This window comes from Chenopodium quinoa, unplaced genomic scaffold (genome assembly GCF_001683475.1).
Source record: "Chenopodium quinoa cultivar QQ74 unplaced genomic scaffold, ASM168347v1, whole genome shotgun sequence".
Lineage (NCBI taxonomy): Eukaryota > Viridiplantae > Streptophyta > Magnoliopsida > Caryophyllales > Amaranthaceae > Chenopodium > Chenopodium quinoa.
Window position 1 is genome coordinate 3,186,950 of NW_018742630.1, and position 24,041 is coordinate 3,210,990.

The following is a 24,041-nucleotide window of genomic DNA, read 5'->3' on the forward strand; positions in this document are numbered from 1 at the left end:
TCACTAGGATTTTAAGCAAGGTGCAATATAAAACTCTTTAGGGGGAAGTGCTTACCTGAGCACCAAGGCAAGCCCCCTAGCCCCGATTGTTGCCTTGCTGCCTAGTGACCCTCTTGACGCCCATCCTTGGTGTGGGAGATGACCCGTGACAAATAGCTGACTTAGTTGCGAAAGATGCTAGAAGTAGCTTGGAAGCCATGAACTTCATATGTATTTTGCCCCAACCACCCTCGGCCTGTACCGTAGCTTTTGACAAGAAAAATTATCTATTTTTGTAAAAACTTAAACTCTGATTCTGTTGGTGATGTCCCAGCCAATACTCTTATTTTTATAACTAACGCTTAAGTTGCTTCTTTCGCTAAAAAAAAAAATAAATAAAGAAAAAAATCTCGCGTGGTCTAAAAATACAGTATACCAAAATATCTCCCCCCAAATTTCCCACCCTCCCAAAATATCAGCTCAGCTAACTCGCGAAAAACAGAAACAGCAAAGTTAGTTAAGATTTAAGAACAGAAACTACGCCGGAAATTTCAATTTCCCGATGATTCATCGCCGGAAACCCTAAAAATCCGATCAGATCCACAGAAATGAGCCGTAAATCAGTCAACAAACGAGAAAAAATCGATCGAGTTACGATAACGACGACGACGATGAGAGTGAAAAAGGTGGAGAAGAGATTATTGAAGTACGATGAATTGCCGGATTATATGAAAGATAACGATTTCATCTTAGATTATTATCGTTGTGAATGGCCATTGAAAGATACATTTCTCAGCGTTTTTTGTTGGCATAATGAAACGCTCAACATTTGGACGTTAGTAATTTTATTAATTTCGTCAATTTGTTTTCAATTCAATCATTTGTTGTTAATTTTTGATTGTTTGATTTGTATTTAATGATGTGAAATAGGCATTTGGGAGGGTTTTTGATATTCGCGGCGATGGCGGTGGCGACATTGATGGAGAGTTCAAAGGGTGATGGAGCTATTTCCAATTTTCTGAGGTATTTTTGTTTTTAATTTTTCTATTTTTGTTAGGTAAAAGAAGCTTGAGAAGTTTGTTATAAATGCTTAGCTAGTTGTTTGAAAATTTTACATTTTTTTAGTGCTTCAGGTTGATCGGCGCATATGTCATATGTCAATTGGAACTTTGACTAATGATATCTTTAATTATAGGGCTTTTGAGATAGGTAGAAGATGAATAGGAAGAAGTATAGGGCCTCTACTGTCTAACTTGTTTATATCTTTTTGTCAAAACTAAAACTAGTGTTTTTATTGGCTTTTGTTTGAACTAAGATTTCTTACAATATTGGAACAAAGGATGTGGGGGAAACAACAAACAAGTAGAAATTAACACCTACTGATTAGAGTTAACTTTGAAAATCTTTATTGCCTCGGAGTGACTAATTTGGTGCCAACCTTTTAAACAAAGATTAATGTATTCTTCATCTATTTTGAAAATTGTAATTTTGAGACGGGTGTAAACAAGAGTGTGTTCATCTTTATTTTAATTTGAAAGACACAAGGTTTTTAGTTTTTGACTTGTCTTCCTTATATAATGCAAAAATATCAATAAGATGTATATCAAATCGAAACTAATCTCTCACAACTACATAAATTACTATACCACAACTACATAAGTTACCACAATGCAGCTAAAGCTCAACTATATTTTTCTTCTGCCCTCTCCTTCCTTCACTCCTTACTCTCTTTTGATCAAATAATCTAGTTTTGCGCTATTTAGGATATTTTCTACTTGTTCATGTTTCCATTATTAGTTGGTGGTGAATTGATTATGTGTTTGCTTCTATCGTTCAGTGGTAGTGAACCTATATTCTCTTTGCCTCCTTTCACATCCTCTCCCCTTCTTTGACCCTCTACTTCTTTCTTAAATGCTGACAAAAAAGCTAGCCTATATGCCAAATTCCACCAAGCAACTTATGGTAGTGCTCCTAGACACATCTATCTTCAAGAGGTTGTATCAATTGACAAATTAACCTAAATCAATCCCTTAAAGATAAAATTGTAGTTTAAGATTATAGCAGACATCATTCATTTTTACCATGGGAACTCATCACCTCATCTCAATCCAAGTTGTTTATAAGGAGAGAAAAAATAATGCAAAGGTAGTTTTTGAGTGGTAACTGGTAAAACTGCAGTTAGAATTTGAAGGAAAAGCTATAAGCCTTTTTACAACTTAAACAACAATTTATGAAACAAGATCATGATACATATTAATTGACCAGATAAAGAGGACAAGAGAAAGAATGATGTACCAATCAGGGAAAGTCAGTACGTACAGATGTATCTGCACAATACATTTAAAGAGACTTTTAGAACTCTAGCTATGGGATGGAAAATACGTACGGTTGATTTAGTTGCCAGTTTTTGAGGAGGAGAGAAATTTTTTGGAGAAGAATGCCTACTAATTGATTATCATGATTTACCAATCATATCATTGCTATAAGATAAATTTGTTACCTTCACCTTAAAAAACGTATTTGTCTTATTTTTATTAATGTTTGGTCTAATACGACTAAACATTGACCATATGTTTACATTTACGTACAAGAAAAATACATTATCACAATGTGTATGATCAAGATAACTAATTTTCATATTATTTTATTAATACACAATCTAAGATACTTAGTAATAATTAAATAAAAATATAAACATTTGGACTAATTCTTTCTGGTGTAGTTTGATCCATTCTTATTATAGCTAAAAAATGTAATAAGATTTTGAAATGAGATGAAGAGAACAAAATTAAAATGTCTAGTTTTAATGTATGATGGAATCTAAACTTTTGATTGTCGGCCCAGGACTTCTTTCATCGCAACACCATTGATGACAATGTTGACAATGAATCGGAACAATGGCTCGAGAAATACGACTCAGGTGAGTTTCACTTATTTCCGCTTCCAATTTTGTATATCGAATATTTTATCAATGTGTCATTTTCATTTTTGAGCCAACTTGGTTCAAGAAAAGGTCTTGAACAATATGAATTAATTGAATCATTAAGGTCAATTTAATTTGTTTCAACTCAATATTTTCAAACTTATAAAGACTGAGACAGTGAGTTGATAGATTAACCATTAATCATTGTCCATTGGTAGACATAGTTTTTCTGAGAAACTGATTCTGACACTCTTTAGTTAGTAGAGTAAGGAAAACTGTGCTCTCACAATGGGAGTGCCAAAATAATTTTCCTTTTTTCCTAGATAATTCCCTTAGACTCATCCATCCTGCTCCAACCAGTCACCCACCATGTGATCGGGTGGGATTGTGACCCACAAATGTTACAATTCGAACAAATAGCGAATATGGTGGGTTTTATTTGCTTCTTTTGTAATTTATGGCTTTTATGAGGAGAGAAATAATTAAAAATGTAGTAGTGGATTTTAATAATATAAAGATAGTAGCATTTTTCCAAAAAAAGAAAATGTGTCACTTTTTAAAAAAGGGAGGTTTAAGGAAAGTGTGTCACTTAAAAAAAAATGAAGGGAGTATCTTTTTATCTAAGAAACAATGAAGATCACTATTGCTATTGATTAATACTTCGTATAAAAGATATATACACATCGATCTAGAAATTGTATTCATTAAAAAAAAAAAAAAAAAAAAAAAAGGGGAAAAAAGCTCCATATTATGTAATGCAACAAAAGGCTGAACCAAGTATCATTTCAGGGTCATGTCTTATGCACATTGGCTGAGCGTTGTGTTTTGGTTTCATCATTAGCCTTACACAATATGGAGCCTAGAAACAGTGTTACTTTGGATTGAAACAGTGTTATTGATTCCCCTAGCTGCGGGGACGCCTTAAGCATTAAGTCAATATACCTCTGAGGCTCTGAGTGAATATATTGATTCTTTTTTGCCTTCTCCACTGTAGTGTAAAACTTGAACAGAGCAATCTTTCAAACTCTTCAAGAGAATATGTAAGCCAAAGAAAATAGGCCAAAAAGAAAAACTAGTTCTAGCACAAGTTTAAAAATTCATAGAGGCATTCATATTTGGTTAAGTCTTGAACTGAACTCATGTTAATGCTTATTTCTCATGCAGGGTGGACATCATGGGAACTTCTCAGAGTCCTCACTGTTAGACACCAGCGCAGAAGGCACTGAACTCGTACCACTGTGGCCTTGGTTCGTCTTTCTAGCAGGGGCAATGTGTTGCTTGGTTTTCAGCTCTGTCTCTCATCTCCTTGCCTGCCATTCAAAGCGCCTGACCCGCTTCTTCTGGAGTCTTGACTATGCCGGCATCTCAGTCATGATAGTCTGCTCTTTCTACGCCCCAGTTTACTACTGCTTCTATTGCCAACCTTTGTTTAGCCTTTTCTATCTCACTTCCATCACCATTCTTGGCATTCTTGCTATTATCACCCTCTTCACTCCCTCTCTCGCCCAACCTCAATTCCGTGCTTTTAGGGCCTGCCTCTTTCTTGGAATGGGCTTCTCTGGGCTGATTCCTTCGGTTCATGCAACTGCACTCCATTGGGATCATCCACAGCTGTTAGTAGCCCTTGGGTATGAGGTTCTTATGGGTATCTTATATGCCACCGGAGCTTGGTTTTATGTCAGCAGGGTTCCTGAACGATGGAAACCAGGTTTCTTTGATCTTGCAGGACACAGTCATCAGATCTTTCATGTGTTTGTTGTCGGAGCGGCTCTTACTCATAGTGCAGCCATTATGATTCTTCTGCACTGGCGACAGGGCACGCCTACTTGTTTGTAGTTGGTAAACAACAGATAACAGCAGCAAAAAGTTCAGCTGATTGGATTATAATCAGGAACTTGTAGCAGATATATCCTTCATTCTTTAAAGGATTTAGATAGAAGTACTGAATCGATTGTCACTCAAATTTGTAAATGTTTAATTGATGTGGTCTTGATTCTTGAAGAGGAGGATAATGATAAATACTTTTGTTTCAAGAAACATCAATTAGCTGTAGGTAAATTTCGTGCTTCATTTTTTAGTGTATGAATAATGTAATACTCTGAGCTCAATGCAAGTATCATAGATATATACGAAGTATATGATTGCAGAAAACGTACTGTTCAATTGAAAGCACAGCATTGCATATTAACACTGTTAAAAAGTCTTTTACAAAAGGACCTTCAGCCACACCCTGAGGCTGAAGAGGAAAAAATGAATGCAAAATTGGCAAACAAAAAACAAAAAAAAAATAAAAAATAAAAAAAAAATAAAAAAAAAATAGTAAGACTCTTTCCCAGCTCTATCTTATTCTCTACTTGTACATTAAACAATTTCTATCAACAAAATATTACACAAATTGCACTACATTGGATTATTTGTATTGTCTAGCATAAAAAAGGAGCAGTCCATTGTGCCATGGTATGGTTGAACCTCCATTGCAAGCATGCTCGTGAACTTGAAACACTTGGTATACACTACTTCCAAGTATAAACCAAAAGCACCTGTATAATGTATGCTTTGCATAACCAAGTCAGATCTGAACCAAAAGCATACTGCTTTTCAACATATGCTCCTATTGATCACTTGTTAGACTGCTGCTGCACATCACGAGTGGCGAAATGTGTTTGCAGAATTCTCTCTATCAACAAAACTATCTCATTAACTAGTTACCTCAACAATTTCAACGTCATTGTCACTGTAATCTCCCCAACATTTACTCGGTTTTTTCTCAACTATGGTATGCTCATTTCTTGCTTCGGCAGCCACATCAACATCATCAGATAGAGCTGCTTTTGCAACAGGAAACTCTTTAGTCCCAGTTTTACCATTTACAGCTTCAGGTTTTTCCTCCCCTACTAGCTTATTCAAGGCAGCTGTTTCTAATAAAGGGTTCTCAGAATTTTCTTCAGTCACAACCTGATCATTGTTTTCAGCAGCAGTTTCAAACGAAGTGTTCTCTGATATTTCTTCAGTCACAACCAGATCATTGTTTTCAGTAGCAGTGTCGGACGAAAAGGTCTCCAATTTTTCTTTAGTCGCGAGACTCGCAACCTGGTTGTTTTCAGCAGCAGTTTCTAACGAAGATTTTTCCGATGGTCCTTCAGTTACAACCTGATCAGTGTTTTCAACAGCAGTTTCAACAGGTGCAGCATCAGTGGACTCCGAAGAACCATTAGGAGATCCAGGGAACCCATTTTGAGCCTCTGGAATGCCATTTAAGGAGGGAAGGTAATTATTAGGCGACGCAGCAACACCATTAGGAGGCATAGTAGCATAACCAGTTGGAGATATTGGCATCCCATTTGATGGACCCATATAACCATTTGGGCTTACAGGGTATCCATTTGGAAGCCATGATGGAACAGGAACAAACTCTGCCGCATGTGGGTTCATTATTAAAGGAGGATTGAAGTGGTTTACATCGCCAATATGTTCTCCATTGTGAATTCCAGGTTTTAGGCGGTTCCCCCTGTTCCCAGACCTGTTATAATTCCCAGATAACCGTGGGCCATAAGGTACTCTGGCAGTAGCTGATTGATGGGGTGATCTACGGACAGGATTAACAGCCATCATAGGTGTTATATTTACTGGTGGGGGTAGTATTCCACCATGGTCTTTGAAACCTTGAACTGGCACAGACCCAAAAACTGGTACAGTCGATGGAGTATAAGGAGGGGCTGATGCAGAAAGTTTCTTAGTTGATTCCTTCCCACTTTCTTCTCCTTCCTGTTTCTCCCCTTCTGTTGTAGAAGGAATTCCATCGCTTTCTAGTATTACTTCACTGCTGATTCCAATTGAAAGAGGCTGAGAGTCCAATAAACCTGCTGCCTCTGATTCTGAGCTTTTTGTTTTTTCTGTGTCTCTGTTTTCCAAAGTTTCATCATCCTTCAGATCTGAGGTCAATACAGTACTCAAACTTCCAGCTTCAGCACTTGTTCGGACCCGAATCTCTGTATCCTTGATCGTACCGGTTTTAACTTCACTTGGCAGTACCTTTTCTGGGCCATCTCCAGATTTTCTTTCTTCATTACTGGTAGTTTCTTCCACTTTCTCATCCTTAGGCCTCTGAGCTGTCTCTTCATCTGTAAACTCAACTGATGCTTTTTCTTCAGATTGAGTTGGTTCTGGACCAGTGATTTCCTCCTTATTTGATTGTTCTGCAACTGCCTTAACTATTGTTCCAGGTGGGGCAAGAGCAACTTCTTTATACGAGAAAAGTTTTCCACCTGTCTGAATATTAATTGCACTTGCAAGAGGAGGTGACTTGGGAATTTGCTCAATCAAAGCTGGACTAGCTGGTGCAGGCTTGGTATTTACCACTTTCTCAGTTGCAGCAACTGAGGTGGCCGTGTTATTTTGCTTTGGACTAAAGCTTGTACTCTTGGTAAATTTTTTGGGGACTGATGGACTTATAACAGAAGACTCATTTGATGGAGTTTTCGGGGATGTAAAATTTGCACCCTTCCCTCGAAATCGAGTGTGTTGTTGGTTCACAAAATTTGTATTGAGTTTTGCTAAGCTTGGCCTCCGTGAAGTAGAAGGCTTGCGGCTTGTAGTTGACCGGCTTTTAGGAACAGCTTCTTGCCATCCTTCATCTGAAGTGTCATCTTGTGACTGATCATCATTCAGGATGGTTACGGTTTGGACACCCAGATTGTCTTCTTTTTCATGTGCAGGCTCAGAAAGATTAGGTTCGGATTTATTTTCCTTGTCATTGCTGCTCTCAGCTTGATAAATGGGTGATATGTTTTCATCTTTGGGTGACTCATCTTCAACTGTTTCCCAGGTTTGCCCAGGTTTGCTCTTGACCTGTAAGTTTATTGTGTACTCAGTCAGTATCTAGCATTAATACTGAGACAATTTTGGTAGAAACAAATAGTACTATAATCACCTTTGCACGAGCTTGTTTTCTTTGGGCTTCTCTTGCTCTTAGTTCTGCTTCTGGGGTTATATAGTCCAGAAGATCTGATACACTGTTTTGGAATTCATAAACCCAAACATGATACATTAGATGAAAAGATAAGCCTCAAAATAATCTGTCAATACAATAGTCCATTTCTGGAAGTCATACTCAAACTTTCTGTGGCCGGTGAAAATACTATACAGATACTCCCTTTCCAATTTTAATAGGCCAGATTTAATCCAAAGATACTTTTAAAACACTGAATTGATTCCATGTATATTCTTCTCGATATAAGTTCTTACGTATTCACCAGGCCACAGCCCACAAGTAGTATGGGCAGGTACCGCAGGTTAAAAGTTTAACTTGCTTAAATTAGAAAGGGCAACCAAAATATAATCCAGGCTTATTATTAAAGATATATCCATGGAAGGAGTATCAGATAAAGTAATAAAGGTCGATAACATTTAACTGAAAACAAATTGCTATCATTCTTCATTAATTTATATTTGGAAGATGAAGACTTATGCACTTATTATGCTATTAGTTTTGAGATAAGATATTGGAAAGTTAGGAATCGTTGAAATATTGAGTACCTCAGGTGGCCTTTGCTAGAAATGGAGGCATCAGGCTTTGGGGTGCCATTACGAGCAGCTTCTTGCTGCTCTAGCGCCTTGGATTCAAAATATTCAAGCCATGCAGCCGCATCCTACAAAATATTTATGGATTGAATCTATGCTCTGAGGGCTGTGATGACAAATCTTGAAGATTTCAAATATATTTACCTGAGTTCGTAGGTCTTCTGATCCAAGTTTTGCCTGCAGAATTTGTAGAGTGGTCTGCTCATGCTGAACACTTAAGGAGTAAGCCTCCATCAAAGAAAGAGCAATAGCAATGGCATGATAACTCGCTGCAGTCTGTATGACAGAGATGGAAACAATAGTTTAAAATATTTTTGAGTACAAGAGAGTTGAGTCAGTTGACTGAAGAATAATCATTGAAACAAGAAGAGGGAGATGAGAAAGACCTGGATATGATCAGCTCCAAGAAGTCTCTGGTTACACTTTAGAGCCTCATGAAGATATCTCAATGCAACATGAACATTCCCCAAACCTTCTTCCATCATTGCCACATTAATATATGTGGCAGCAGTGTTTGGATGTGAAGGACCACAGGTTAGATGCAACAGATATAGTGCACGATTGACATATCTGGATCAGCAAAATATGGTGAACAGTTAGGTGTATTCAGCAACTTTCTGAAAAAAGCTATATGAATTATGCACAATAGTAGAATACGGCAATGGATGACAATCATGACATCCCTTGACTATATAGGATTAATCATAGGTTTGGTACTATATCCAACAGACTCAAAATGATTGAACAGTAACAAGAAAAGACACCACTTCAGACTATCTTAAGAAGGTGCCCCAAAAACTTGAGATTATTCCTGAATTTCTGAAAGGTCATTTTTTCCAAAGTTGGTAAATTACTCCAGTGAATCTTCTTTCTTTTTTTTACAAGGAACATTCTCAAAACATTTCAAGGCATATGCCAAGCCAATCATATAACACACCACCCATGAAAGATTGGATATTGCCCCAGGTTCAATAAGACTTGGAAGTTAACCCAGGCTGCAATCAGAGACGAGACTGGGGCTGTTGAAAACTTGAAATTATAATAGCGATGAGAAAGGGGAAAGAATAACTTGTATTCAATCCGACTCATAAAGGATTACAACTAGCCTTAAATGGAGAGTAAATTAACTTAATGAAGCAAATAATCCTACAAACAAACAACTAATACAATTACTACTAATAATGTGGAATAGGTAACTCCCCACTAGTCCATTACCACACTAACTTAATAAATGCAAAACTAGTAGTAACTAAAAATAAGGAAGTACTATCTTCCACTGACCACCATAATTTGAAGCATTACATCCGACAAGGGCTACTGTGTGCTGCAGGTGTGCATCAGGTCAGCGAGAGGTTGTGTGCTGAGCGTGCAGAAACTACTGCTGCCAGCTTTGGTGTAAGGATTGTGAAAAGGTTTGGGTTCAAGGATTATTTAGAGAGCCATGCAGTGAATGAGCAAGTAATTCACAATGGTTGTAAGGGTCACTCCTTTAGACTTTTTTTTTTTCCAATTATGTTAGCAAAGATAGGCTACACTTTGGTATGTTCGTTTGTAATAGACTAACCTAAGGAGGGGTATTATGGGTATTCTAGTAATATTACTTTACTGGGTTAATAGTCCTTGGTATAAATAGAGAGGGAGGGGGAAGAAAACGGTAGGCAGAATTTTGGAGAAAATCCTTGAGAGAGTTGCGACCTCAAGTCACTATATGGAGAGTTGTGGCCTCAAGTCACTATAGAGCTTGATAGGCTAAACCTATCGATTGTGTAGACCGTAGTTTTGTTAATTAAAGCCTCAACCTTTCTTCTCTATTTAATTGTTTTATTGCATTTCTCTGTTATTTGGTTGTGCTTGGCCGGAATCTATAACATAGTTCTCATGCGAAAAGGGTGGGGAATGCTGAATACGGCAGCCCACCTAGTGGAAAGATGGGACGCATATTAACTTGGTACAAGTGAATCTCCCCAAAGTGACGTATTTGGTGGAGCTTGATTTGATACAAGCTTAATAATTTCTTCATTAGAAGGAAAAAAAAAATCACAATTGTGTACAGCATTCTTTTTGCTAAAATTTCAGGGTAATAACTAATCTCCTTTTCTCATTTTATATTAGAAATAAGAAACTACTTGCAATGAATCTAGAGTTTGAACATTGCAGAAACTGCAGCCAATGTAAAAGCCCTCAAGCAAAAACAATAATAACAGGAAAAAAATTAAATGCTCACTTTAGGGCTAGTTCTGTATGCTGAAGACGGTAGTAGAACACAGCTAAATCTCCATAACTCTTCATTGTGTCAGGATGATCAAGTCCAAGCTCTCTTTCATTGATGTCCAATGCTTTTTGCTGGTAAATTGTAGCCTACATAATATAATGTAGATCAATTAAAGCCAATTATTAATAGTGAGAAAATGGAAGATGTTTGTACTTTTTTCAGTCATATTATTCATGAGGATGCTGCTACTAGGAATACTATTTACAAGAAATGTTCCGGTCCTTATTCATAGCATTTAGCAGATGCTTCAGTTTTTCAAGCTAAAATATTCTCTGATACATTCAAGTTCTCTAATGTGTATGGCTTATATTTAGAGGAATTGTTCAGGAGCTTTTCATAGCAGTTAGCAGATGCTTCAGTGTTTCATGCTGAAGTATTCTTTGATACATTAAAATTCTCTAATTCATACAGCTCCAGTATAGTTCAATGCTAGTTCTACAAGCTTAATTTGAACAGGAACAACAAACTTCGATATGTAAAGAATCTAATCCCTTGGTAACATTTAGTACAAATTGCCCCAAAAGTTGAATGAGGGTCAACACTCAATGCCTGACTCAATTTGTTATATGCATATATATATAAAGTTCCTTAAAACTAGACTTAAGTTCACAAGTCACATACCTGATTGAAATCTCCGGTATGGTAGAGCACAACCGCTAAAAGACTATATGCTCCGGCAGTCATGCGATGATAAGGACCACAAACTGAAACGAGCTTGGAGAGTGCCTACACATATAAACAGGAATTAAAACCGTTAGGTTTAGTAAAAGCTTTTCTTAACTTAATTTGCATGAAAAAGAAAATATCGAAACCTTAGTCCCATAGTTGACAGCATCTTCCAATTTGCCTTTGTCCAAGGAAGTTTTTGATGACTCTAGCAGTGTACGCCCATCAGCAGAAGAACAAGCGACATGCTGCAGAATCAAACTTATAAGTAAATACAACAAAAGGATATCTTAAAATAAAAAAAAAAAAAAAATTAAGTAAGTTCTGTGACCTTATATACAGGAATCATGCTTATGATGTCTGACTTCCTAAATGGGCAGCTGGTGTCCACTTCATAGTCTCTTGGAACAAGCTCAAGTCCAACCTGCCAAAAATGACTCCAAAAGTTCAGAGAAATAGAGCACAAGAATATTAGGGAAAGTTTTATAATATGGTTTAGTGGTGAAATTCTTCTAACTACTCTCTTTTGAAAAGTTGTCACCTTTCACAAAAATGATTTATGATTGGATTTCTGAATATGCCTTAATTAAAATTTAGAGGCGGGAAAACATGTCCGAAATCACAGCAATCATAGAGAGTAAGACGTCGGAAGTTTGGGACAAAGTGACAACAAATTCAGGACAGAGGGAGTATATGACATGGTTAACAAAATGAACCTTGTGGCTAAGCCCACGGAGGATGGCAAACTTTCTAAGATCTTGACAGGTTTCCTGTTTCCACTGCCAACCAAACCTCTTCAAAAGAAATGTTTCCACCCATTTCTGTTTCAGGTTATCATCATTGACAATTTCTTCGTCAGCACTCTCAGAACATGGTGATCCAAGCAATACATTTAAGCATGCTGCTACTGCACTTGACAATTCAGCAGCATCATTAACTGCCGCAACAACAGCTTGCAATACATGTTTATAGGCTCGAACAATCATTTCATGCACACACAGAGACTGTACATGTGGAAGTTTGTCCGCAAGTTCAACCTGGAAAAGGAGGCAAAACAATAAGATATGGCCTCAAAAATCATGCTAATCATTAAGCATAAACATAGTCAGAATGAATATAATGAAGATAACCAAAAAAGAAAACTCTTTCAATTGTCCAGAATTAAAGAGGATGCAATATGCAGACAATAAAAACCATGGACTGAATTGTGGACCGTTGACAGTAGATGATCTTGCACCTCATTCATAATTAGCTTAATCAGTCACTAGAATTGATTGGAAAAGGATCAAAATAAGGTGAAAACAATGTGCAGATGCAAAATAGAACAAAATCATTTATAATCTCTGCCCTTGCTTAATTTATCATCAGTGGAAGTTTCATCCAGATTAAATTATACATATGGTTTTAATTCCACATACAGGCAGAATAATAGCTTCACCACTCCCTGACTGTTCTTCTGTACACTTCAGGTAACGTCTACAGATCAGTCAGCAGACAATTTTTCTAAATTCTCATATTTTAACATATTGCAAGTAAACTAGTAGTAGTTATCAAAAGGTTGCACTATATAAATACAAACATCCAAGAAAATTCTGTTCTGACATCTGATATACACGCAAAAATGTAAGCAAATCATGACCAGTTCATTTTATTGTATATTTGGGAAGGCTTGAGTGAAGGTCACATCCAAGGGAATTCTAAAGCACTGTAGCATTATTCTAAGTATCTTAACAGTCAAACACCAGAGCAGCCCTGGATCAAGTAACTCATCCAGGAGACCAGGACAACTATTAGTCCTCCATGCGGAAAATGGAAACAATACTAAACATAGAGCTCCTACCAGAAAAGACTAGAAATAACTAGAAAAACATGAAGGAATTACCACTCGTCCTAGAGAACACATCTTCAAGCCCCTTGTATGCATAAAATCAGTTAGTGTCCTTCCATCAACCGGAGATAATTCCAGAGAGGCAAAATCTGCCACCTAAACAAATGGAAGTCATAATACACAAATTAAGCAGTTGAACTTAGATAAAGTGAAATTAGAAAAACAATAAAGAGAGAAAGACCAACCAGTTTCGGAAGGGCTGTATCAGCATAGTATTTATGTGCCATTTCAATAAGTTCATCAGGTGCCTGACAGTGTAAATGGTATAACATCAGTACGGATCATCACCACACTAGTCTTTTAGGTTATCAACTGAGTCAAATGAACCATGAGAACCTCCCATGCACTTAAAGCAACAAAAGAAAGAAGCAAAACTGAATTTTATAATGATTCATATGGAGATGACCTTCATATGAAGACCAGTCTCTGATTCTTTCAAACGTAAATATGCTGCCTCTGAAATTAATTTTTTCCACAGGCTTTCTCTTTCCGCAGCAAGTTTCTCCAGCTCCTTCGGATCAGATCCATCTGATTTCTTGCTCATGTCTAGTCCATTTTCTGTAGCAACTTCTTTACCGTGCTCATTTTTGTTGTGCTTTTCATCAATTCTCTTTTTAATTTCCTTCAATAGTACCCCTTGCTTTCCAAGACCCTTTACAGCTGGCTCAACCTTAGCCTCCTCAGTCTTCTTGGACTCTGCTTTTCCTGACGCCTGATTTTGTAAATGCTGCACCCAACAAGCACCAAGCTCCCATCTTATTGGCTTCACAGTTTTAGTACTTTCTGCCTCTAACTTTGATATACTCTCAGCCATCACTTTTCTGACCAAAGACCTACCAGAACGCAGTTCTTCTTGGTCGGTACTTTGTGATCGCTGAGGAGAAGTAGATGATGGTGATAGTGGCTTATGCAACAGCATTCTCAAACTGGTAAAACAGCCAAGCAGAGAATGAATTATTAATCATTATGCCACAGCAGCTGAGATGCTTGAAGAAACATAGCTACTACGCAAAATTTAAATGCACTAACCTATTTACATTCAAAGCATTGGCACCACCTTCAGGTTGGTCCTCTATCTCAATGTCTTGGAGAATAGGTTTTCCCTCCCAATTTACCTCAGAAGAAACTTTCACAACAGCTGTGTAGCCACAATGTCTAACAACCACAACAGCTAGTGTAGGAGTGTCCTGGCATAATAAACAGACATATTTTGATCATTTAAGCATTTTTATAAGGAAAATAATAGAACTCTTAAATCGAAATATCATAGCTTCAGATGATTGGAAAATACTTACATGAACAGTAGCACTCTCATCTGCAGTTATTCCTTTGATTAAATTTCTCCGGGCAAGCTCTTCTTGGGGCAGTCCAAGAACTCGGCTACCATCATTCTTGCAGTCTAATTTTGTACTAGCATCAGGTACATCTTTTGAAATCGTAATTAGCAAATCTCCGATTTGTTCCTCATGTACATCAACAGGAATGGTGGGATTGCTTTGGATGATATTCTTAATAGCAGCAACAGCTTTAAAGACTGAAATGTCGACAAATAAACTATGGAGGAGAAATGCTTTCCTGTCTCGTATTTGCCTTTCCTCTGCTGTTTTGCAAGGCATTTCTGCCAAGATTGCAAACTCTTTCGCCCATTTTCTGTGGTCATGCTTCCCGTCTCTTCCTTGGCCACCTCCATTCCCTCCCCAGTTTTCATCTTCCACAGGAAGAGGTGGGAAAATAGAAGGGTTATCAGCAACCACTGGAGGGACAACCCATGTATTTGCGTGAAAACCATAAGGTAGGTTTCCAAACTGAGAGGAAATATACAAATTATACATTTATCTCCTCTTAAAGTCTAATTTGGCATGATATTGAAGTCTAATTACCTTGTTATGTTCCATAAAAGCTTTCATAAGAGCCTTGTATGCCTGCATAAAATGGAGTAATCGAGGTTAAGTAGTAGACAGTGCAACTAAACAATAACCTGTCAGCAGGTGGTAACATCACATTACCGCATCAAAAACACGACTTATTTGCTGCAATAGGCCAACCATTGAGTGACAGCTAAGGTGTCGTCGCCCTGAAGGATAGAATCCTTGTCGAGAAGCCACAATTGTCATAGGTTTTCCACTACAAACGCGGACCTTAAGATATACATCACCCATAAACTCAGCTAAATTAGGCTATAAAGAAACTCTTGATGAAAGAAGAAACCTGCAGGTGTTTCAATCAAATTAGTAAAGACTAATTAGAAAATGCTTACATCAATTTGAAAATTATCGTCTTCTGTTTTGTCCTCAAGGAACGGGCGATTAGATCTCCTAATATCTACAAGAAATATAAAAATATATAATATAGGTCTTCAAGATGTGAGTGGAAAATGTAGCTAACAAAAACATATTCAAACAATGTTGAATGGAAAAAATTGTTGTTTGATATTAAGTTAGAGGTGCACAAATAATAAATTCCTACCCATCTTACAAGAATATTATTGCTTGTTCATCCTGCTATTACTTTTTTTTTTTTTTTTCATTCAAAATTAGTTCCTTCTTAGGAAAGCAATGATCAAACATGCACCTTAACACCCAACAGAAAAAAGACAAAAAGATTGGTTTGTGAGTACATTTATGGGCACTAGGCACTCCCATGGCCAATTTTGAGACAATCATAATGTTAGTGCCTTGAGGTTCTCTTCAGAAGCTTACAGGATATAGACTCTAGCCTCAACAAGGACTTTAAAGAGTGCAATAATATATACTAAATGAGAAGCATCCTAAGGTAACCCACACATGAACCTTGAATTTGATCTCAAATAATACTTCTCCAAAAGTAAATTGTCTAAAAATCTCCCAAAATACAGATTAATCCAAGTATTTGAAGTAGAGAAAGAAAGGGAAAAAAAAAACCTACATCATCTTATTGGCCTTATTAGGCCTTACTATAAGGTATTAGACCTTATCATCTTATTTGAACTTATAAACCTTTATCTTATCTTATAGACGTATTAACCCTTATTAATATAGAAAAATACTCCATTTGTTCCAAATTAGTTTTTAGACTTTACTTTTTCATTTGTCCCAAATTAAATGGACACTTTTGTTTTGGAAAAGACCCCACTATTACTTTAATCCATTACTGTTCCACTAATTAAAAGTTAGGGACCCAACCCTCTCAACATCAAATTAACAATACCTCAAAATCTCCAATCAAATCTAATTTTTAATACTGTACTGACTATCTTCTTTCACAACTACTTTTTCAATAAATTAACAATTGATAATCATACAATTTATCACTTAAAACTATGTGTCATCATAAGTGTCTAAACTCGAAACTAATTTGGGATGTATGTCGTACATCAATTTTTCCTCTTTTATTGGATAAAATTAATCAACTTATTGTTATACTTAAACCCTAGACCTTTTACCCCAAAAATCTTCATTGCACATGTACTTCGTAGCTTGCAAAATACAAGCAAGACTTTTTTTTTTTTTTGTGCTAGTTTGCTCATTTGAAACTTCCAAACAAGAATATATATATATATATATAGATTTGATTGTACTTAGAGCATGGTAGTTGTACATAAATTCCCAACATACTACCACCGAGACACATAACAAATGTGTTCTTTTTCATCACTTTTGGTTATTACCATTTTTTTACATAATGCATGAGCATTGAATAGTTATTTTTATATTAGCATTGTAAGTAGAGCAAGCTACAACTATTTTCTTAATTCTTTCATAGAACCTCTTACACAAAATTTTTTTTTATTAGGAAAGTGTTTAATGTTTTCAATTTTTTTATTAATTTTTCAAAAAGAAAACATAAGAGCATCTCCGATGGTTGTAGCTAGAGGACATGCTTGTTTTGGAAATTCTCTACCTACTAGCTTGATCATTAGAACTTAAAAAATGAATGTTAGAAGAATATCCTACCAAATAACACATGTAAGTGTCCCACATTAATAAAAGTTGAGAGAGTTAAACACTTTATAAGGCTAGGGGACTACTCTATTGCCATATAATTTTGGGATGGAACAATCTTTGGACTTGTGAAGTGGACTCACTCTCTTGGTTTGCGGGTGCAGCCCACACCTGTATTTAACATGGTATCAGAACCAGGTCCACGGTTTAGGACCTTTAGTGGCTTGTAAGTAGAGCAAGCTACGACTGTTTTCTTAATTCTTTCATAGAACCTCTTACACAAATTCAATTTTTTTCTTTTAGAAAGTGTTTAATGTTTTCAATTTTTTTATTAAATTTTCAAAAAGAAAATATAAGAGCATCTCCGATGGTTGTAGCTAGAGGGCATGCTTGTAATTTCGGAAATTCTCTACCTACTAGCTTGATCATTAGAATTTAAAAAATGAATGTTGAAAAATATCCTACCAAATAACACATGTAAGTGTCCCACATTAATAAAAGTTGAGAGAGTTAAACACTTTATAAGGCTAAGGGGCTACTCTATTGCCATATAGTTTTGGGATGGAACAATCTTTAGACTTGTGAAGTAGACTTAAGCAGCCCACACCCGTTTTTAACATGGTATCAGAACCAGGTCCACGGTTTAGGACCTTTAATGGCCTGAGTATATTGTCATTCCCCTGGTTTAAGACAATTAATGACATTAAATATTGTGGGCCAAATTGAATTGGATCATGTGATCCTTGAGTTAAAGCGATAAAAGTTGAGAAAGTTTAACACTTTATAAGGCTAAGGGGCTACTCCCATTGCCATATGGTTTTGAGATGAAACCTCCTTTGGACTTGTAAAGTGGACTCTCTTCTCTTGGTTTGCGGATGCGGCCCAAACCCGTATTTTACAATGAATTTAGCTTGGCCAAACTAATTTGTTGGGAAAAAAACTTGTTAAAAAAAGGTTGACATATCAATAAAAGTAAATTTAAAAAGCTAATTAGGATATTACACCCATAATGGCTACATGTAGTTTTGAGTTGCCACATTATTATTCCTGAAGCTACATGATTTAAACTACAATTTCTACAATGGCAAGCTACTTCATTTTATAATAAATAATAAATAAATAAATAAATAAAAACAAAATATAAAAACAAAAAACAAAAACATAAAAAATATTACACAAATCAATATATCTGTATTGGGTGGAGTAAAACTACACAGCTCTTCAGTTTGGCCTTGGCTACAACCTATATGTGTATTGGGTGGAGTGAAACTACACGTAGTTTAGCCTTGGCTATAACCTATGTACCTCCACAATGGCTAGCATAAAATTCTAATTATATAGAAATTGCAAGTAGGTCCTTTCATGAACCATTGTGATGCTCAAAGGCTCGTTTAAATTACAAGCTAGTAACTAATCATTGGGGCACAGACTACCTAAATTGCTACTAATTCACTTATCATTGGAGTTGTTGTAAAGAGTAACGAAATAATTAAGCTTGAAATAAATCATTAAAAAAATATAGAGAAAGAGAACTAACATTGAATAGGAGGAGTGAGATTAGAGAAAGAGAAGAAATCGTAAAACTGGCCCAACCGCGGCGGCGGACACATGTTCACCTCTCCGGCCGCCGCCGTATCATCTTTCTTCTCATTGTCCGGTTCAACCTCGCTTTTTGGGCCGCCTTCTTTCTCTTTTCGGCCCAATTTCGGCCCAAATGCTGTGGTGCATGCCACGATATCCAGTAGCCGTCTGACATGTACAACGGCGTCGTTTTCCGTATAATCCTCTGTAAAAAAAAAAAACAAAAAAAAAAGGAATAATTGAGATACTAGCAGTTAGATTAATTAAGGAACCAAATGGTGTTATTAAGATGATTGGTTTAGAGTTTACCTTCGGTGATGGTGAGATGACAGGGCTTCAGAGAAACAATTTCCACCGTATCTTTGAGCTTGGGTCCCCTCAACTGTTTTTTTAAAAAGGGTATAATTGGAATTTTAAATTTTTGTGCATTTTATTTGTAGCACCATAATAATTGTCGCAGAGACCTCTCGTAATAGAAGAATTAATTCAAAAAAAAAAAAAAAAATTAATTAGTGTCAGTTCATATGTGGTTGGAGTTACTTATTAAGGGGGTAACTTTTGACCGATTAAGTAACCTGTAACTGATCGAGTAACCTGTGACTGACCCAATAACCCCTGACCGAGTAACCTCTGATCGACGATCGAATCTGACTGAGTAACTCCTGAATAAGTAACCCCGATCACAGCGTGTGGCCAGTCACACAGAATATGCGCTGCAAATTTAATACTGCATGTAGTAATCCATAGCTAATTAATACTCCCTCTATTTTTAAATACTTGCTCCATTTTTCCATGCGCAGAGTTTTAAGAAAAATTGGAGAAAAAAATAAAATATGGAGGTAGTGGGGTAGGTGGAAGAATAAAAAAATTTTGTTGAGAGAATTGGTGGAGAGAGAATATGGATTTAATAAAATATTTCCTCTATTTTTTATTAGTTGACACATTTCATTTAGGCACGTTTGCCAACACATACTTTCAAGGTAAAATATTTTTAATTACGTATTAGCAAAAATTATAAAATTTTGACATTCGGAAACTAGACGTTGAGACGAAGCTAACAACACCTCACGTGCCTATGTTTTAATCTATCACTAATTCACAAAACAAAGTCAAAGTAAGTTATGTAAATAGTGCAAAAAGTCAAAACGTATCAACTAAAAAAACGGAGGTAGTATGATTTATTTTGGGTCCACTAGTTGAGAGAAATGAATTAAATATTGTTAAAGCTTTCCAAATAAGGAAATGGAGCAAGTATCTAAAAACGGCCGAAAATAGAGAGTGGAGTAAGTATTTAAAAACGGAGGGAGTACTTTATAGTTTAACGGTAGTAGCAAGTGTGCCACATTGTAAGGGCATACTAGGTCATCAACCCGTCGAGATGCTAAGCATTTTGGTGCACAAGTTATTATACCAACCCTACAAATTTTGAATCAGAATATGAAGACACAACAAGCAACCACTAGGGTAGGTAGGTGGTCAGATGGCCTTAGTCTTGTGATTTTGTGAGTATGTGACAAATTATGTTAGCGTGTGTGATATGATTTACTATAATTTCTATTTGACTTCAAAATAATGATAAATATAATACTCAAGTAGAAGTTTTCTAAAAATGGAATATTATGGAGTCATTTGATAAGAAAAACATAGGATTATAAGAACATGTAAAACTAAGAAAGTTTTTTACCAGATGCTTCCCTATGTAAAGGTGTGTTATCTTTATACAAGTTAATTAGACATGACTATTATTATTTTTCATGTTGTATGTACACCTTATTGGACCTGATCATTCTTTACTAGCTTTGAAATTAATTTTTTAACATAAACATAATACACCTTAATTAAGTAGAACCACATGAGGATTTTACTTTCTATATATGATCAACCTAAGTGCATTTACTATTTTGATTTTTAATAAATTGGTTTCATATATTCAACCAAACAACTATCATACACAGTATAATCTTATAGAAAAGGAAATTTTCAAATTATAAACTGTTTTAGATCCTGTATGGTTAATCTAATTTTGTCTGATGAGCTTATATTATTTTATCTGAACTTATATTACTTTTTTTATTTTTTTGGATTATACATTTTATTTAAAAGCAAAGGTATTCAAGTCATACATAAATTTATGAAAAATAGGTAATTAAAAAAAGATTATGAAAATATGTTGCATATTATTTAGCTATTTAATTATTTAATTTAATTATGTTGGATATTTTTAGGTAATGTAATGTATTACTTCGTATTTTTTATTTTTTTTCCTCCAATACAGGCATGATCAATTTTGTAGTTCAATGAACAATATTATATATGATAATAATTATATTTTATTGTTTTTTTTTGTAAAATAATAATAATAATAATAATCTCAAACTACATGCAATTACCCGAGCATCACTCAAGCCAATAACTAGTAAGTTATGTAAAATCCCAAAAATAGAGTATATAGTATGCACAATACAACGATGAAAGTTTCGTTAAAATATATATCTATATATTAAAAAACGTTCTTAAAACAGAATATGTGTCACGTGTCACCCTTTTAAACTCTATAAACATGACAAGTCATTAATATATGACATGTGTCACCTCTTTAAGCACTATAAATATGCCACGTCACCTACACAACATGAATTAGATTTGACATCTAAAAAATGCTTATAGCAAGACCTGAACTCAAGACCAACAAGTATTGCGATAAAAGTCTTACCACCTTAGCTATACATATATTGTGTGAATTTACTCAACCAAATTATAGTTAACTTGGATAAGATGATTAGTCCTTAATTGTACTATTTGTTACGTATCACAGGATAATTTAACAACTTTAATTAATTTTGAAGTTTGAAAAATTGTATTGTTTTTCGATTTGATGAAAAATAATTTTTTTTTATTAAATTGTCAATAGTTGAATATCTTTGAATCATACTTCGTACAAAGTAACATAAAAAATATTGAATATGGTTCTCCTAATACAAATCTTTTTTCAAAATATTAAATTTTAAAGATGATCATCAATACATGAAATAAAAAAAAACAATCAAACGTTATCATCATATTAAACCAGTACAAACTAGCAAGTCGGGGCATCGCTTGAGCCACACACTAGTAATTTAATGAAAAGGTGACAAAGTTCAATCATATATTTTAAATGTCGTCTTTATTTTGAAATAAATGGAGTTAAATAGTTAGCTATTGGAGATCTAATTGCACTCATTTCGTTTCCACACAATTGCATCCATTTTTATGCTTATTGCCCTTTTGATAGACAATTTTTTTTTTAAAAAAGAAAATGATTGTTCAAGATGGAGTTATTAATTAGTCATTTAGTGATCTACATATTAACAACCAACCCACATTTGACCTACTATGGTCTATATAGAGTATATCATATTTATGCATTCATCAATTAATATTTTGTCACATCAAACGATATACTAACGTGTTTAAAAAAAAATCATATAATTAGAAGGTAATGTTCCTTTAAATACAGTAGCTAGGAGGTTAAATGGCCTTATTTAATGGCCACGTTATTATGTGATAAACTATTAGACCATACACATTAATTCCTACAAAATAGTAATTAATTTTTGCGAAAAATTGTGTGATATTAGGGTATCTTCATTATCGTATATAATAAAGCTAGTCATGTTCAAAATTACACAAAAGCCAACTTTACAAAGAGTGTTTATTTCGTTCTGTACAAAGCCTTATAAAACCGAGTATATTGTATAACATGCTTAACCATGTCCCAAATTGCATAATAGTTAACTTCGCATAGATCAAGTGAGTAACTTCTATGTAATTTGAGATGACTAAACTGTCCATTAATCAATAACAGCCGACTACCGAAGAACAAAAGAAGAAATAAAAAATTAAAAACAAGAAGCATGGTCCAATAAGGAGAATGTAAGTAGAAAAAAACGAACCTCGTGAGATAGGGAATAATTGGTTAAATGACATGTCTCAACATTCACAGCTAACAGCTTTCGCACATCCAAAATCTTATCAGTAGATATCCCCTACATCCAAAAGTGCCCACACAAAACTTAGCGAAAATCTAATCCTCTAAATTAAACTATTTATTTTTTCAAATTACTTTTAACAAATCTTTCTAATTTCAATATATGTTGTGTATATAACGAGTTTATTATATTGTAATACAATAGAGCGAGTACGTACCTTGAGGGTAACTCGACTGTCATTTGGAATGTCAACTGTTACTTCAATTACGATCGGTAAAACTGTATAATTATTTTTTACAAGTAAAAGTTTAAATTAGTAACGTTCAAACTCAAACAATAGTATGAATAATTTTAAGCTACTATGACTATACGTGTAATGCCACTCACATAATACTTGAAAGTGAATAAAATTTTGATTATTTATAGAGTATTTCAATTGTAACAAAATAGACTCATTTTCAGCGTTGAAACAACATACGAAAGAATATTTTTTACGTGACGCAACCAATTACCGTTCAACCAAACATGACTTTTAATATATTAATATTTTAATCCGATTCTCTACAACCTTCGATTTTTTCTAAGGTCGCAAGAGAGTTTATAAAATATTGCTGACGGGACAAAACTGTTGAATTATGAAAACTCCGTTCGAATATAGAAGAAAGAAAACATTCAATAATATGCTAATATAACTAGAACTTATAATGAATTCATCATCAATACCTTTTTCCTCCTTCTTCTTCTTTTCTCCTTTAGCTTTATTTTGCTTACCCTTACTAGCCTTTGGAGCCATATCTTACAACCTCTCTTATCTCTTCAAACTCTCTCAATTCAACCAATAATCAAGCTCATATAACAAAAACACAAGACTTATATTTTTTATTTGGAAGCTTATGAACAAAAACCATGCATTGAAGCAAATATAGCTACCTCAATTCTTCGAGGCGAATTTTCGAGGATAACAAATGTATTTATCAACAACAATATAGTGAAAAAGATATCATAGAAAGAGTAACATATATAAGCAAGACATAAATGAAGCAATAAAAGGAGAGAGAAAGCTAAAGATAGAAGCTAAGATAGGAAGATAAGGTAAGAATATGTATGTAACGAGAGAGCTAGCACTTTGAGGTTTAAGGGTGGTGTTGTTTTAATTGGAAGAACAAACAAAACTAATAAAATGGTGGGAGGATGTAGAGAAGGCCAAATTATTAAGGACCATACAATATAATTTTATATTTTCTAGTTACTTATACTTAGAAAA

The 24,041-nt window shown here is 35.0% G+C and overlaps 2 protein-coding genes across 3 annotated transcripts; one reads left to right on the top strand and one right to left on the bottom strand.

Annotated features, from left to right (window-relative positions):
• The first annotated feature begins 18 nt into the window (after positions 1-18).
• Positions 19-5,038, top strand: LOC110721893 (heptahelical transmembrane protein 2-like). Its single transcript, XM_021901121.1, has 4 exons — positions 19-814; positions 910-1,002; positions 2,824-2,899; positions 4,067-5,038. The coding sequence occupies exons 1-4, from the start codon at positions 588-590 to the stop codon at positions 4,736-4,738; spliced, it is 1,068 nt and encodes a 355-aa protein (XP_021756813.1). The 5' UTR covers positions 19-587; the 3' UTR covers positions 4,739-5,038.
• A 2-nt stretch (positions 5,039-5,040) lies between these two features.
• LOC110721892 (protein TSS-like) lies at positions 5,041-23,987 on the bottom strand. Of its 2 annotated transcripts, XM_021901119.1 has the most exons (23): positions 23,501-23,987; positions 22,995-23,056; positions 22,742-22,834; positions 19,119-19,191; positions 18,766-19,014; positions 15,566-15,630; positions 15,315-15,446; positions 15,189-15,230; positions 14,604-15,113; positions 14,338-14,495; positions 13,715-14,234; positions 13,494-13,556; positions 13,303-13,404; positions 12,137-12,457; positions 11,752-11,844; positions 11,567-11,668; positions 11,376-11,480; positions 10,707-10,840; positions 8,869-9,052; positions 8,627-8,758; positions 8,438-8,550; positions 7,833-7,914; positions 5,041-7,750 (listed from the first exon to the last, which is right to left on the bottom strand). In XM_021901119.1, exons 1-23 carry the CDS (start codon positions 23,568-23,570, stop codon positions 5,600-5,602), a joined length of 5,556 nt encoding a protein of 1,851 aa, XP_021756811.1. In that variant the 5' UTR covers positions 23,571-23,987; the 3' UTR covers positions 5,041-5,599. The 2 variants fall into 2 exon arrangements, with proteins under 2 accessions (XP_021756811.1, XP_021756812.1); XM_021901120.1 differs by lacking the exons at positions 15,566-15,630; positions 19,119-19,191; positions 22,742-22,834; positions 22,995-23,056; positions 23,501-23,987 and having other exon boundaries at positions 5,059-7,750; positions 15,315-15,516; positions 18,766-18,870.
• Between the last annotated feature and the right edge of the window lie 54 nt (positions 23,988-24,041).